General features: G+C 43.9%; 1 protein-coding gene across 2 annotated transcripts, besides 1 other annotated feature; it reads right to left on the reverse strand.

Moving 5' to 3' along the window:
* Window positions 1-292: 292 nt before the first annotated feature.
* Gprc5d (G protein-coupled receptor, family C, group 5, member D) lies at window positions 293-12,585 on the reverse strand. Of its 2 annotated transcripts, NM_001205396.1 has the most exons (4): window positions 12,482-12,585; window positions 10,315-11,252; window positions 2,033-2,100; window positions 293-567 (listed from the first exon to the last, which is right to left on the reverse strand). In NM_001205396.1, the coding sequence occupies exons 2-4, from the start codon at window positions 11,207-11,209 to the stop codon at window positions 496-498; spliced, it is 1,035 nt and encodes a 344-aa protein (NP_001192325.1). In that variant the 5' UTR covers window positions 11,210-11,252; window positions 12,482-12,585; the 3' UTR covers window positions 293-495. The 2 variants fall into 2 exon arrangements, with proteins under 2 accessions (NP_001192325.1, NP_444348.1); NM_053118.1 differs by lacking the exon at window positions 2,033-2,100.
* Window positions 14,517-14,693: an enhancer, noted in NCBI's record as "Hebp1R1 preCRM_NRPccG fragment; negative regulatory potential score and conserved consensus GATA1 site". NCBI's record gives its function as "erythroid enhancer when stably integrated in mouse MEL cells" and the evidence as "EXISTENCE:reporter gene assay evidence [ECO:0000049][PMID:17038566]".

Below are 16,045 nucleotides of genomic sequence, written 5' to 3' on the forward strand. Positions count from 1 at the left end.
AAACTTCAAAAACCAGAGAAATCCTGTTACAATTAAGCGGTCGGGGTTAATGCTGGAGAGACTCCATAGCTAAGAGCACTTGCTGCTCTTGTAGGGGACCAGGGCTCAGTTCTCAGCACATCAGGTGGTTCCAAACTGCCTGGATGTTCAAGTCCAGGGGACCTGACATCTTCTGGCCTCCACAGACACTGGACAAACACACTTTACATACAGACAAGCTGAATATCTTGGGGTAAGTACAGTTAAATAGTTATATAGTATGGAGTTAAATAAATGCAGAAGACACAGTAAGTAGGGTGGCAACAAGATTTTAATTGTGCAGGACATGACAGTCTTCAGAGGCTGGGTCCAGAAGAGTGGAAAGGGCAGGGAAACAGAGAGGAAGGGACAGGAAGGATGCTTCATTGACAGTGTGTCCAGTGCTCCCCTGGGCTCTTTAGGGCTGTGTGGAGCAGGGCACTCTTCCAGGTTGTCTCTATGCTGTTTCCAGTAGCTTTACAATCCTGCATCTTGCTGTGGGCTTAGTGTAGCTGATGGGATGAGATACTCCCGGCTGGGATCAGCACTCTGGAAAGGAAGGACGAGATGTTGTTAGCAACATTCTGAGCCAAATATTATCACTTCACTACCATTCGATTCTTTGTTAGTTAAAAAAAAAAAAACCCTACCAAATTGTTCTAGTTTTATTCCTGTTGCTGTGATAAAATATCCTCACATAAAGCAACTCAGGTAACAAAAGGTTTATTTTTAGCTGATTCCAGGTTGTAGTCAAGGTGACAGGCACTTATGGCAACTGGTCAAATCATATCCAAGGTTAAAGGCAGAGAGAAATGAATGCATGCTCATTGCTTGCTGACTTGTGTTCAGTTCTATTGCTCCTCTTATATGATCCAGGACCTCCTGCCTAGGGAATGGTGCTGCCCACAGTGGGCTGGATCTTCCCACACTACATTAAGTAATTAAGCCACTCCGTTACAGATATGGCCATAAGCCAAAGTATTCCATCTTGAGCCTCATTTCCCAGGTGATTCTAGGCTATGTAAAGTTGACAGTGGAAACTAACCATCACACAAACCTATTGGTATCATGTTCCACTGCTGGTCATTAATAAAACTTTTTTTTTTCAAGGAGGGGCAAGGCCATAGCTGATTCCTGGAATCTGAAATGCACCCAAGAAACAGGAAATGCAGGAATGGCTAAAAACATTTTTTTTTCTCATTGTGCAAAAGTTCCTCATCCCTACCCCAACTCTTAATTAAAGAAGATGGTGTGTGGCTATGTCCTGGTCTAAGTGCCATTCAGGGGGACACAAACCCTCAGTTACAGGTGGTGAGGCAGAGATTAGCCAGTTGTCTCATAAAGTTCAGTGAACAAGTAACCGAAGAGGGATTTTTTTTACTCTGGTATTTCGGGTGCTTGTGGTTCCCACAAAGAAAGAGGTTTTTCCCAATGTGGTATTTTTGGGCTTTCCAGATCTGACTGTGTTTGAGCCATCACCGCTCACAATGTCCAGCGTGATGTGTGACGTCCAATCCACTCAGGAACACTCTCTCTGCTTTTGCCTCAAAGGATTAAAATTGGTTCATCCATCTGGGCTTCCAGATGGTGATGAGACCTAGCCATGTTCTCAGGATGACCTGGGCTGTTGGGGGTAGACAGTGATTTACAGGTGAAGTTGGGGGTGCAGGGGATGGATTTAGATCGCCCAGACTGAAAACAGACTCAACATTCATGCATATTTACAGTCTTCTGACATGGGTGCAAAGCTTAACCAGCCTCCTCAAGGTCGTACAGATCTTGTGTATGATTCTGTCTTTCCTGGGAAGATACCGTGAGGTGGTAGAGGGGGAGGAGACTCATGGGGTTTAAACTAGGTTCAAAGGGATCTCTCCTGTGCCATCCTTGTGTGGCTTGAGTTGGGCCTGCCCTGCCTGTCTTCCCTTGGGCCAGAAAGGTCATTGGGCATAGAGCCAGCAGACTAAGGGGAGAGTGCTTGCCATGTCCTCCTAGGTGAACGAGTGAGCACATTTACCTGCAGCTGAATGGGAGTACCATATGCAGTTAGTGCTACATCCTCCTGAGCTCCATCACTGTCTCGGGCTGAAAGCCAAAGGAGGGAAGGGCTGTGTTAGTGCTGGAGGGTCACCGGGACCATGAGGAGGCTCAGTGGCTTGCAGAGAGGCACTTGTGGCTTTAAAAATACTACTTGGTCATGGCAGCTATTAAAAGAAAGAACCCAAAGGGTTTGCTCATTCATCCGTCCATTCATTCCCTCATCTGGTATTTTGAGACAAGGTGCCATGAGGCCTGGGCTGACATGAAAATCACTACCTAGCTGAGGCTAACTTTGAGCTCCTGATCCTCCTGCCAGCCCTCAAATTCTAAGATTACAGATGTGCATCACTGTATCCAACACTTGAAAATTTTGACTTAAAAGAATCTTTTTAACACTTATGTGGAAGGTTGTATAAGGATAGAGCACATATATTCAGGAGAAGCACATGGGCATGTAGTAACTGCAAACACAGGAGACCCATCACTACTTTTCAGAAAAAGGGCCCAGCCCTGGGCTGGAATGGTCATTCACTTGACATTAATAGTGACCACTGGGGCCATATACTCTCAACAGTGCCTGAAGGCTGACTTCTCTACAAGACTGGATTCATTTTCATTGTTGTTGTTTGAGAAAGAATGTACTCTGTAGCCCAGGTTGGTTTAGAATTTCCTGTGTCATCTAGACTGGGCTTGGACTTATGGTGATCCTCCTGCCTCAGCCTCTTGAGTGTTTGGTTTACAAGAGTGTTATGTACCTGGCTCAATTGGATCCCAATTTTAAAACTGGACATAATAAATAATAAAAAGTAAAAAAAAAATATTTCCAGAGTTTGCCTAACATTGGAAGATCCTGAGTTTGATTTCAAGTATCACAAAGACACACACACACACACACACACACACACACACACACACACACACACACACACGCACACACGCGCACACACACACACACACACACAAACGCGCACACACACACACACACATACACACACGCATATACACACACATGCACACACACACACATACACACACACACTCATACACACACACATACACACACACATACACACACACATACACGCACACACTCATACACACACACATACACACACACATACACGCACACACTCATACACACACACATACACACACACATACACACACACATACACACACACACTCATACACACACACATACACACACACATACACACACACACACACACACACACACACAGAGACTATATTGTCATGGAATAACTACACACACAGACATTGTTTAGCAACAGTCTTCTCAGTAACTTCTATGAAGGCAGGAACTGCTCTGTGTCTCTGGCCAGACACCTGCTTCCTCCATGTTCATGTTTGGGTGGTCACAGACATAGCGGTCATTAGTGTTCACACTTTAGAGACTTCGGTGCTGGGCGGTTAGACCCTAGGAGAGGTTGGCTTGGTCGCCCTTCTGTGTTACCCACTCCCCTCTTCTTTGTTTTACACTTGTTCCCTCTCCCTGTGTGTTAAGTTCTTTAACCTTTCCTTCGTGTTGTTTCCTGCAACAAGTCTTCTCTGTAGGTTCTTGAGAATGCAAATAGTCAGCCTCTGTGCAGAGCCCATGGGTTGGGACATACAGGAAGAGTGTGCAAGCTGTACTTTGTATGCTATTGATGGCGGCATAGTTATGGCTGACCATGACAGCTTCCATCTACTGACATTTCCTAGAGGGGTTGAATCCTGTGATGTAGGAAATGCACGTCTTCCCTTCAATGTAGGACAGACTGGGTGAGTCCTTGGTTTAACCTTTGCAGTGTATTGAGACTTCTCCACATTCACTCTCTTGGTAAGTAATTTCATCCTCACATTTCCATCAGACTGGGTCAAAAATGACAACAGCCCGATCTATCCACTTCTAGTTATTGCTCACAATCTTATCAAAATGCCATTTCTCTAAATAAAACCTTTCTTCAACTGAACTTGAACTGAGTGAGACTGGGCATCTCTGTGTAGAAGAAGTAGGGGGTGACATCATAATCTTCAATTAAACATGGAGAGTCTAAGGCTCCTGGAGACTGGGGACCTTGCTGGATAGAAAGCCAGTGTTTCACCAAGCCAGGGGCGTGAGGCTCCATCTACACGGTGCCATGTTCTGCTCTCGATGCTACCTGGTTATGCTTGTTCCCTGAGTCTTCCTGGATCTCACCCTAGCCGTATCTAATTTCAGAACAAACAAGTCCTGTCCACAGTTCATTGTCTTTTCCCCAATTTTATGCTAGTTTGTTTGTTTGTTTGTTTGTTTCTCTCTCTCTCTCTCTCTCTCTCTCTCTCTCTCTCTCTCTCTCTCTCCCTCATTTCTTCCTGGTCTATAAATCTTTTTAAAAGGAGATTTTTTAAAATTATTAATTTGTTACGCACACGGATGCAGGTGTGTGCTGAGGCCGGGGGAGAGCATCGAGTTACAGATGCTCGCATGTCATTTGATGTAGCAATATTTGCTCTGAAGAGCTGAGTCATCTCTCCAGCTCCAACCTGTAACTATTTAAAGAGTGGAGTAGTTGTCCTTGTTGTTCTTTATTGTTTTGTTTTGTTCTGTTTTTAAATAGTGCTGAGTTGAACATAGGTTCCCCTTGCATTCTAGACAAGCACTCTACCACTAAGCCACGGCCTCGACTCTTCTGCCATTTATTGACTTTTTTATTTATTATTATTTTGTGTGTTGGGGGTGGTGGTGCTGTGAGCATGCTACAGCACAAGGGTAGATGTCAGAGGACGTGGGGTTGGTTTCTTCCTTTTAACAAGTAGGTTCTTGGGAATGAACTCAAGGGGTCAGGCTTAGCAGCAAGTGCTTTTACCCACTGATCCATCTTGCCAGTCCTTAAATGTATTTTTTAAGTTGTACATAGAGGAGAACTATGTAATGTTTATATATATATATATATATTTCAAATCTAGGGAAACATATACATTTCCTAAACCAGTTCTTTATGATGAAAAATTTTAATTTTTTTCTAGATTTAAAACGAGCCAGATAATACACAGTACACCTTACTGTGTAACAGGAGGCCAGCATTTCTTTCTCTTACCTAACTCTAAGTCAGAAGTCATTCACTGGCCTCCCCCATTGTCCCTGTCCACCAGACTCCCAAGCTTCTCAGAAGTTCTTTTCTATTCCTACGTGCTGCCATTAAAGCCGGCCAACCTGGATTAGGTCCACAGGTCCCACCATGGAAGGAGAGAAACCACCTCCTGAAAGAACACACACACACACACACACACACACACACACACACACACACACACACACTCTAGAAATAAATAAATACAATTTAAAACAACAAAATACAGAGTTATTGAAAAGGACTATACCCAACAAAAGTTGATCCAAAGGTTCTCATGCTTGCAGGACTAGCTTTCTTGTGTCTCTCTTACTTAATATTCATGAGTCATTTTTTTACTCTGCCCACTCATTGCTTACCTTTGCCCTAATACCTTTGGAAATAATCACACTAGGGTTGTGTGCATCCATCCAACCACTGTAGGAAAACTGCCCAGATTCGTCTGAAGACAGGTGGGACTTGCTGTTAGCAAGCCTGAGGCAAACGATCTACTTAGTCTCCCATGGACAACGCAGGTGATAACTACAGGGGCAACTGTCCTGGGTGAAGAAGAGCTGCAACTGACATTCTACCACGTTCAAGATCCCTGCAAATCCTCAGTTAGTTAAGTGGCTGTTGATCTGGGAGCATTCGCCTTAACTGAAGAGCACAATTCTCAGATTCACTAACTTCAAATAGAAAACAACATAGCTCACCAACCAATCAAATTAAAGAGGCATATGTTAAGATACTGTCATCCCAGATACATACAAATGAGTTAATTAAGCACAAAACATAATTTATAAATGGCTTCTTCACTCATATTTTACATTTTAATTACTTCATTTATATACACACATTCTTTGGCACTATTCTTGGATATCTTTGTGGTGATGTTCCCAGTGCCTAACAATATGTTGCGCTTGGGAAATTTTAATCAAATGTTGTGAGAATATGTAGATATGTTTGTGGCTCAAGTGAAGCTGAATGTGGACTGTATGAGTGTAGTTCAAGCACGGGGGAGACAGAAGTAGGAGGGTCAGGAGTTCAAGGCTAGCCTGAGCTATATGGAACCCTGCCTAAAAAAAAAAACCAAAAACCAAACCAACCAACCAACCAACCAACCAACCAAACAAACAAAAAAGAACAACAACAAAAAACCAAAATCAAAACAAACAAAAAATAAAAGCAAGCGGCTCTTCACCAATATATAGCCATGTATGTGTGTGTTCACGCATGTGTTCATACACTGGTGTATGTGTGTGGAGCCCTGGTCAATCTTGAGTGTTGTTCCATAGACACCACTCACCACGGTAATTTTTACGTGTGTGTGTGGTGTGTTTGCGTGCACACATACAGGAGTTAGAGGCTGGCAGTGAGTACCTTCTTGACTATGCCCCACCTGACCCATTGAGGTAGGGATTCTCCTTAAACCCAGAATTCCCAATTTAGCTAGTCTATCTAGCCAGCATGCTCTGGGGATCTCTTGTCTGTCTCTGCCTGGTGAAGGCTGGCACACCAAGGCCGCCGTGTCTGCCTGGCATTTCTATGGATGCTGGGGATCTGAACTATGGTCCTCACAATTCTGGGACTCATGCTCTGTGTGACAACAGCACATCTGGATTTTTGTTTGTTTGCTTTCGTTTTTGTTTTACAAGGTCATCAAACTCAGGTCTTCATGCTTGCACAATAAACACTTCACTGACTGAGTGATTTATGCAGCCCAATGGATAGCTCTTTAGGAACACATTTACAATACAGATAAATCTTCCTGGCTGTGCTCTGTCTCGTAGCACATGCCTGATTGCAGTTGCATCTAGATATTGTCATGTTCTAGAATTAGACCTATAAGCTACTTCAGAGCGATTTTCAAGCCTGATCTTTCCAAAGCCTTCCAGGAACTAGATGGAGTCTTTAATCCCTCTTGATGATCAGCAAATCCTTTACCATCTCTTATTTTCCCATTTAAAATCAATCCTTCATGCTTTGGTTCAAGTTCATGTACCCCATTTTTAGTTGGAGATGGGAAACAGCAGGACAACTGCCTCCCACAGAGATGTCTTTATACATGTGAAATTCTCTGCTAATCACCCCTGGCTTCCTTTTCTCTCAGCTGCATAATTCTGGTTTTATAAACCCAGCGGTAAATCAAATAACAATGCCATTGAAGCCACAGTTGCAAACAGCGTGAGTCAGAAGAGTGGCGGGGCCACTGCGTGCCTCATGGACCTAACAAAATGCCATGTTTTAGATAGCATTGAGACAGACAGTGCTTGGATCGGCTATGAGAAAGGCGCATAAAACTTAAAACTACCAACTTAGTTTTACTGTCCTAACCTTTCCACACAAGTCTGACGCTAAAACCCTTTAATCATCCCTGTGGTTTTCCACAGAGCCTCCCCAAGTGCTCCACATGTCTCATTAGTGGATCCCAGACCTGTGATGATGCTGGAGATGGATGGATGCAGAGAACAAGGTCGTGGCTCCTCTCTCTAGCCACACATCTGTTTAGCTAGACTGTGATTGTTATTTTAACAAACAAGATCGTAGGCCAATGAGATCTTTGTCGGCCAATGAGGTTGCTTTCCAGCTGCTTTCTTGGGATAACTCTTGCCATTTCCCAAGGTGCTGGCTCTTGCTAGCAAGTTGTAATCTTACGCTTTCTGTCATACTTAGACTACTCGCTTCATGTTTTGGCAAGAGCATCTTTTCCAGGTGACTTAAGGTCTGATCTATCTAGTCTCAGACATGAATTTTCAGGCAACTTTGTCTTATCTTGGAGGGCAATTTGGAATTTGCCAAAACTATACTATTCATTTATTCCCCCACAAATGACACTGGTAATAACTATTATCAGCAGATCATTTCCTGCTTAAAATGGAGTTTTTCCTCTTTCCTTTTTTTCTTTCTTATTCTCTCTTCTCTTCTTTCCTTTCCTTTTCTCTCTTTCTTTCCTTCTTTCCTTCTTTCCTTCTTTCTTTCTTTCTTTCTTTCTTTCTTTCTTTCTTTCTTTCTTTCTTTCTTTCTTTCTTTCTTTCTTTCTCTCTCTCTCTCTCTCTCTCTCTCTCTCTCTCTCTCTTTCTTTCTTTCGCCCTTTCTCCTCTCCTCTCTTCCTCATCCTCCTTTCTTTTTCTTCTTCTCCCTCTCCTTCCCCCCCTCCTCTCTCCCCCTCCCCCCTCTTTTTCTTTTAGTTTTTATTTTGGTTGTCCTTGAACTTAGAGATCTGTTTCTCTCCTGGCTTCCAAGTGCTGGGAGTAAAGGTGTGTACCATCACCACCACCACTCAGCTGAGGAAATGAATTTTTCTAATCTTGATTGGATAATAGTTTAGCTTTGACCAAATTAAGAATTGAATACTTCTGCAAGCTCTGAAACTTTCCTCACAATACTCTGTTCTTGATTCCATCTTAGGATGTACTTCAGGTGGCCTGGAATTAATCTCACAGCAATTCACAGCACAGGCTGCCCTCAATCTTTGCGCTGACCTCAATCTTTGCACTGGCTGCCTTGTCTCAGTCTCCCAAGTGCTCGGCCTAAGAGCTTTTTGTACCATTCCTGGCAACATGTGAAATATGTTTGTTTGAGACAAAGTGGTACCCTCCCTACAACCTTAAACACATACCTAGCATTTGGGGAAACTTGGGATCAGGGTCATTAGAATTGAGCTTTGAGATGTTATGGTACTACAAGAACTTCTTTGTCTCTGGGATTTTGCTTTTTGGGATTTTACAACAACAACAACAGCAACAGCAGCAGCAACAACAACAACAACAATGAAAGCCACACCTTTCACCCAATCTACAAGTGGGGCCTATGAAGGAAGTTTAAGGAATGACAGACTCTGCAATCTCCCATGAACCTCAAGGATCCGACAGGAAGCATCCACAGCAATGCCTAATTTTGTAGGAAGGATATACAATATAGTGTCAATTTTCGACTGTCCATCAATCTGAACTGAAAAGAACTAATAGATGCATTTATCTGGACAGGATTTAATGTGAATGTGTAATTAACTATAGATAGCAGCTCAGAAAGTGTACTTACTTAAAAGGAAAGCTTATATTAAATGTTTTTGAGCCTGGCAAGCATTATGTGTCCCATATAATATATAAACTAGCATCTTTGTTATACAATAGTGAGAAAATGGGAGAAATCAGTTGTCTATTAAGACACTGAAATTGATGTAAAGCCATGTTGCTGGGCTATGAATAATGTCAGATGTTTCCTAAGAGGAATTAATGAGTTTTGATACATTTCCAGATAGCTGAAATTAGCCACTATTTCCCCCAGGTTGATGGGGACCAAGCATCTTTAGTATCATGGATAATGTCAACCCCTAACAAAACAGAGACAGGTGGCTTGATTTTATATACGGATAAACATGTGATCTGAAATTATCAAGGAAATGTCACACAAGCACTTGTTTCCTGTCTACTAATGATCACACATCTGAGCTTTTACTTAGAATTCAGATTAAATGGTCTTCCTAGTTGCTGTTTTGTAACAGAACCTTGAATTTTTTTTAAAAGAAAACAGTGAACAATTTGTAAAATAGAAACCCAGAAGTTGTTGAACTCCATGACTCCCGTGAGTGATGATTCCCACAAATGAGTTTTACATTTTCTCTGGATAAGTTAACTTTCAGACTCAAGCTTTTAACACGTCAGTCACCCTTGCCAGGGTCTACTTGGAGCTTGGTAAACAAGAGGTCAGAACTTAGCATGGCCTGATCTCTGCCTAATCTGGGGCTGGTTAACTCATTTTATTCTATTTGTCTACTTTATTGTCACTTTTGAGACCTTCGTGTAGCTCAAGTTGGTCTCAAACTCTACGTCACCAAGGATGACTTTGAACACCCGATCCTCTTGTGTCCTCCTCTGTGTGTGCTACCTCACTAGCTTAGTCCACTCCTTTTAGAGTGAATGGTATCCTTGGCCAACCTCCAGCAACAGCCACCCCTTTCCATTGAAAACCTTTCTTTCCTTTTGTGTTGTTCTTTCCACATAAAGCCTGTGTTTTGCAGGATCTACTTTCTGCTTGGTTCTAGAAGGCTTTGTCTATATACTTGACGTGATGCACCAAAAGTCTGGCCTTTGCCATCCCTCTAGGTTCTCGCTGCCTATCCAGTTCCCTCCCTGCCCCCCCCCCCAGGCCTTCTGTGATGTACCTCTGGTGGGTTCCTGGGTATCCATCCTGAAGCTGCGTTGGTAGACAGGGACCTGGCAGACGTTGCCTTGTGTAGGACACTCCTGCCTACATGACCTGTAGAGTATGCTCAGCTCAGGGATGATGTAGATCAGCAGGAAGACCCAAGCGTTGGTGACCAGGCCAATGCAGATGACTGCATCGTCCCAGTGGGGCTGTCGCTGGAGCTGGGGGTTGCCTCTCAAGAGCATGGAGATCCACACCACCCAGATAATGATAGAGACCAGCACAGTAGCAAATATGAGCCTTCCGTGCTGTTTCCAGTTCTCACATGGGCCACAGAAGGTGGCCTTGGAGACGAAGAAAGTGAGGGCCATCAGGAAGAGGACATAGATCAGGAGACAGACAAAGTCCACATTGAGCTGATACGGTGTCATATGCTCGAACATCAAGCCTCTGGTCATGATGAGGGTCACATACTCTATCGCAATGATGGTCTGCAACAGGCTGACACCGATAGCAATGAACAGAATTGTTGTCCAGCAGAAGGAGACTCTACCCCGGACCAGCTTCACCAGGTTGGAGGCATGAGCCAGGAGGCAGGAGAAGCAGATAGCAAAGAGAACCCCAAAGAGGAAGTAGCGAACAGGGGCAGTTTGATGGTTGAGTTGGATGATGAAGGCAAAAGTAAGTCCGAAGAGCCCGAGCACAGCCAGCAGGAAGAGGAACTGAGTGGGAAGCACGTTCCACTGGCTGCAGTCCTGAACCTTCCGCATGAGGAACAGAAATGCCAGGAGTAGCAATATGGTAACCACTATGCCAATCACTGCCAAGGACTCCAGAACAATGGCCCATGGCCCCTCGTTGTCACAGAAGAGGTAATAGTCTTCTGTGGACTTCACGCAGTCCTCATACATGGTGACTTATAGGTAGACCTCACGAGAACGGATGTCTGGTCTCCTGTGGAGAAAAAGATGAAGATAACTCATGACTTCATATCCACCCACACGAATGCCTGTTGACGTTCCAAATGAAGACACCTGAGCGTGTGCAGCGAATGGCTTTACGGAATAGTCACCCAGACACTGGAGAGTTATATTTTATTAGTCTCTCAACACTTATCTAAGCACCAACCTTCCTTGGTGGGATAAAGATCTGATAGCCACAGATACAGTCAACAAAAGTCGGATTGCCATCATCTCTGCTACCCCAGGGTTATAACTGCTGTGTACAGAATACCAAGGAAGGAAAAGAGAAGGCCGACCTGAAACCTTCAAAACTAATTCAGTTTCATACTCTGCAGAGCAAGACCAGGATGGTCTTCATGTGGGGACTCCAGATGATTCGTCTATTTTCACATCGGAAACCCCAAAGGCCATTTGAAGGCAAAGAGAATCTTCTCATCTGATGGGTGGGATTCGAGCTGTATCTGACTCCAGAAAGTCAATGCATCTGAATTGGATTATCTCAAACATGGATGCTCTGCTTCAAGCAGTCAGGGGACCCATGGCTCCAGCTACATAGACAGCAGAAGATTGCCTTATCTGGCATCAATGGGTAGGGAGGCCCTTGGTCCTATGGAGGCTTGATACCCCAGTGTAGGGGAATGCTAAAGGGATGAGGTGGGAATGGGGGGGGGTGGATGGGTGGAAGGGCACCCTCATAGAGGCAAAGGGGAAGAGGGGTGGGATGGGGGAGTTGCAGAGGGTAAACTGGGAAGGGGGACAATATTTGGAATATAAATAAATAAAATAACCAATAAAAAAAAAAAGCAGTCAGGCAAGCCACGTTCCCCAGTAATTTTACTGACTCCTCTTTCATTGTAATTCAAGTCAATCCAATGCAAAGGGCTATTATTAAACACCTGTCATTTATTCACTAAAAGAGCATACAAAGTGCCACCTACCTTCTAATAACTTTTACAGATATTTAGCACCCAAATCCCTGAGTTTAGCTGAGGTGGCCTAGAAAAATAACCCCATGTTGATTCTGGCAAAAAAAAAAAAAAAAAAAAAAAAAACAAAAAAAAAAAAACCAAAAAACAAAAAACAAACGAAACAACCAACAACAGCAAAATAGACAAATACACACTATCCTTAGTCTTGGTCCCTTTTGGCTATTCCAAATTCAGTGGGCAGGCGTGGTCATCCCAGTCCACGGCTGACACCAAAGTCCCCGGACTGACTTACCTCCTCCGAGTCTACTCCGGAAGCCTCTGAGGCTGTGCTGGTGGGGAAGCTGTGGCTGCAAATGAGTAAGGAGGAGACAACTTCAGGTGCTTTAATCTCTCCTCAAATGGGCGGAAGACCTGCAGGACCTCACTCAGGTTCCTGAAGTGTCTATAAAAAGAACCGGAAGGACAGAAAGACACACCTAGTCCAGTTTCATGGCAACTTTTTAACCCAGATTTCTTTGGTGAGAACAATTATTTTTTTTTATTTACTGCTGACCAGAGGTGCCTTGGCCCGAGAGAGGTGTGACTTTAGGGAAAGCTACCTCCTTACAGAATATTCCAGTTTAGGAAGCTATGGGGAGGAAGCTTAACCTTTGCTGCAGGGCCTTACCCCAAACTCTGATTTTAATCCTAAGAGTCTGAAGAGCTTTCATTCAACAAAGTGCCAGGGCTTTCTCCGAGGCAATTTTACCTCCCATGGCCTTCAAATAGATGATGGTGGATAAAGTTGTGAAATTAGGGGGAGTCCCTTTTTTTTCCTGCTTGTTCCTTGCCTTTGGGCAATCACTCTTGGCTGCCTTCTCTGAGTGGGCTTTTTCATGGACTAATCAGTCTCAGTATCTCCTAGGGCTTGGGCTGTAATCTTTATCTTTACTCCCCCCATCCCCATTAACACACTTGCTATGGGTCTCATGGCATCTGGGCATTAGTAGGTACAGAGATGAAGGAATTGATAATTCAAGGCCACCAGCTGATTCTAAAAAAAAACCATAATTATGATTTCCTATGCTGACACAGGCAAAGCCTACAAAATGACCCTCTGGTTTTCTTTGTGACTCTTTTTTTCCATTTGCAACCTGAAGACCCCACATCAGCATACCTGGTTTGGTGTTGAGATGCCCTGTGACCTGGCTCTACCCTTTCCACCCAATTGTATTGCACCCAGGTCTCCAGATTGCTTGGTTTAGCCAAGTTGATTATTCCAGAGCCTCAAAAAGAAGACCCACCTGCTCGGCGCCTTTGTTCTGAATGACCCTTTACCTTCATTTCTATGCACCGTGTTTCTTCCCTAAGCCCTCTCTCTACCTCTGAGGTCTAGTTCATCACACCTCCAAGATGCTTCTTGCCTGTCTGGCACATCCCAGCCCCCACTGATTCTCTTCTACCAAACCCTCCAGTCCCAAAGCATACATTCTATTCAAAACGACAGAAATCCTAACTTCTGGGGCCTAATTTATGAGTTTATTTGTCAATAAATATGTAAGATAGTAAATAATAAATAGAAATAAATGAATAAGAAATATGTCAACGTGAGTCAGGCTATTGTAAATTCTTTTAATCCCCAGCTCTGGAGAGGCAGAGGCAGGAGGATTTCTGTGTTGAAAGTTAGCCTGGTCTACAATGTGAGTTCTCAGATAGCCAGGGCTACACAGAAAAACTTCGTCGTGAAAAACAAACAAACAAACAAACCAAAAGAAATAGGTCAACTGATCAGTATGAGCCTCACTTATCTGCATGAACCTCACTCATCTGCATGAACCTCACTTCCTTGATTAGGTTTAAAGCTGCTTGCGCACCAGGGTCTTCTACTCTGTAGCATCTAGTCCCATGTGGTGCGCCTGCTAGGTGCATGACTTGATGAAGTGGGCAGATCTAAGGTCTCTGAGAAGACTCCTTTTCACAGTGTGGCTTTCCAACATATGTTCTTTGATGGAGACCACCTACCAAGACATCAGACCTGTAGCCAACCTTTGACAGGTTCATGCTGGTTCAATGTTACTGTCTTAGGAGTCTCCTTAACTTAAAAGAGACCTTTTTCTCTGTCGAAAGAAGACCCTTCAAGGAAGGCTCATTTGCTTGGACCACCACTGTTGCCCCCTGTAACTGTAAGGCTCGCAGGAAGGAAACGGGGCTCTGAGAGGATGGGACGGACATCCATGAGAATTCGCTCAGCAGCTCTGGGGGGGGGGTGAGATTCTGCTACACACTTGGGAGGCGTTTCTATTGAATGCTTCCGGGTGACTTCTACCTCCTCTCCCCACCGGGAGTTAGTCACGGCCCTCTCGCTTTGTTGTACGGAGAGGCCTCCTGACCTTGGGGTGGCTTGAGGCAGGTAAACACATGGGTTAATGACCACAAAGCCCTTTGAGCACCTCAGATAAAAGGACCTGGCCTAAGTATTAATTATCGTTGTTTAAAAATCTATGGTGATAGAATGAGGGCCCATCTGTTGTCGGGCCTGAAGCATATGAGGGCCCATTTTGCTGACACACATCCAGATTACTCATGCCTCGTTTCTTTTGGCTTCTATATGTTAATAGCATCAGAACAGACAGCTGAGATATGGCTTTGATGAATCAAAATACATTGATTACAGCCAGTCCATTAAAAATGGAGATAAAACAGTCAAGAGGCCAAGCACCTTTTGCCAGAAATAGCCCTCTCCCAGGAACAGGGAATGTGAGTCCCACCTGGTTTTACCCCTCATGAAGAATGAGGAAGTCACCACGGTAACAGAAGAGCTGAATAATATGGAAGCAGAGGTCTAGACAGATGAAGGCAGAGACTCAAGGCATGGGTGGTTAGAGAAGACAGCCAGGGGGTGTGAACTAAAACTCCTGAAAAGGAGTTGTGTGGCAGACTCTGACTGACTGATTTAGAACTTCAGGACTGTGGAGAGATTGGAATGTTGCAGGTCCAGAGGACAATTACCTTATCTTGGGCTAGTTCAAGCCCCAAGGGACAGCCATTCCTTGCCTACCTATGTGTCAGAGTTAATGTCTTGTAAGGAATAGATAAAAATCTTTTGGAATCTATTAACTTATCGGACTGCTAGCTTCCACCACTAACTGCCACCACCCCAAAGCTCGGGTAGCATCTTGGGCCTCTAGGAAAGCTTTCTCATTTTCCATACCTACCCATGAGCCTCTAGGAAAGCTTTCTCATTTTCCATACCTACCCATGAGCCTCTAGGAAAGCTTTCTCATTTTCCATACCTACCCATGAGCCTCTAGGAAAGCTTTCTCATTTTCCATACCTACCCATGAGCCTCTAGGAAAGCTTTCTCATTTTCCATACCTACCCATGAGCCTCTAGGAAAGCTTTCTCATTTTCCATACCTACCCATGAGCCTCTAGGAAAGCTTTCTCATTTTTCCATACCTACCCGTGAATCTTAAACTTGTCCTGATTTATGACTTTCGTTGTCCTATAAAGCTATAAAAGCTATATGAAACTACTTCCACAGTGGAATATGGAATTTAGGGTAGCCTAAATCTGTGTTCCCAGGTCATGGTCACTCAAAATGGCTCCCGAATAAACTATCTCTTATTGCCATTACGATGAGAGTTGTGGTTTTCATGTGGGCACTTCTAGTTGTGTTCTTGTTGTAGTCTTAGGTTGAATTTTCTGATGTGTCCCACCTCTTGGGACAGGTTCTTAGAAAGACTCATTTTTATTGTTGTTTTGTTTGTTTGTTTTTGTTTTTCCTAAGACAGGGTTTCTTTGTGTAGCTCTGTCTGTCCTGAAACTCACTCTGTAGAACAGACTGGCATCAAACTCAGAGATCCGCCTGCCTCTGC

The sequence above is a fragment of the Mus musculus genome, chromosome 6 (assembly GCF_000001635.26).
Source record: "Mus musculus strain C57BL/6J chromosome 6, GRCm38.p6 C57BL/6J".
Lineage (NCBI taxonomy): Eukaryota > Metazoa > Chordata > Mammalia > Rodentia > Muridae > Mus > Mus musculus.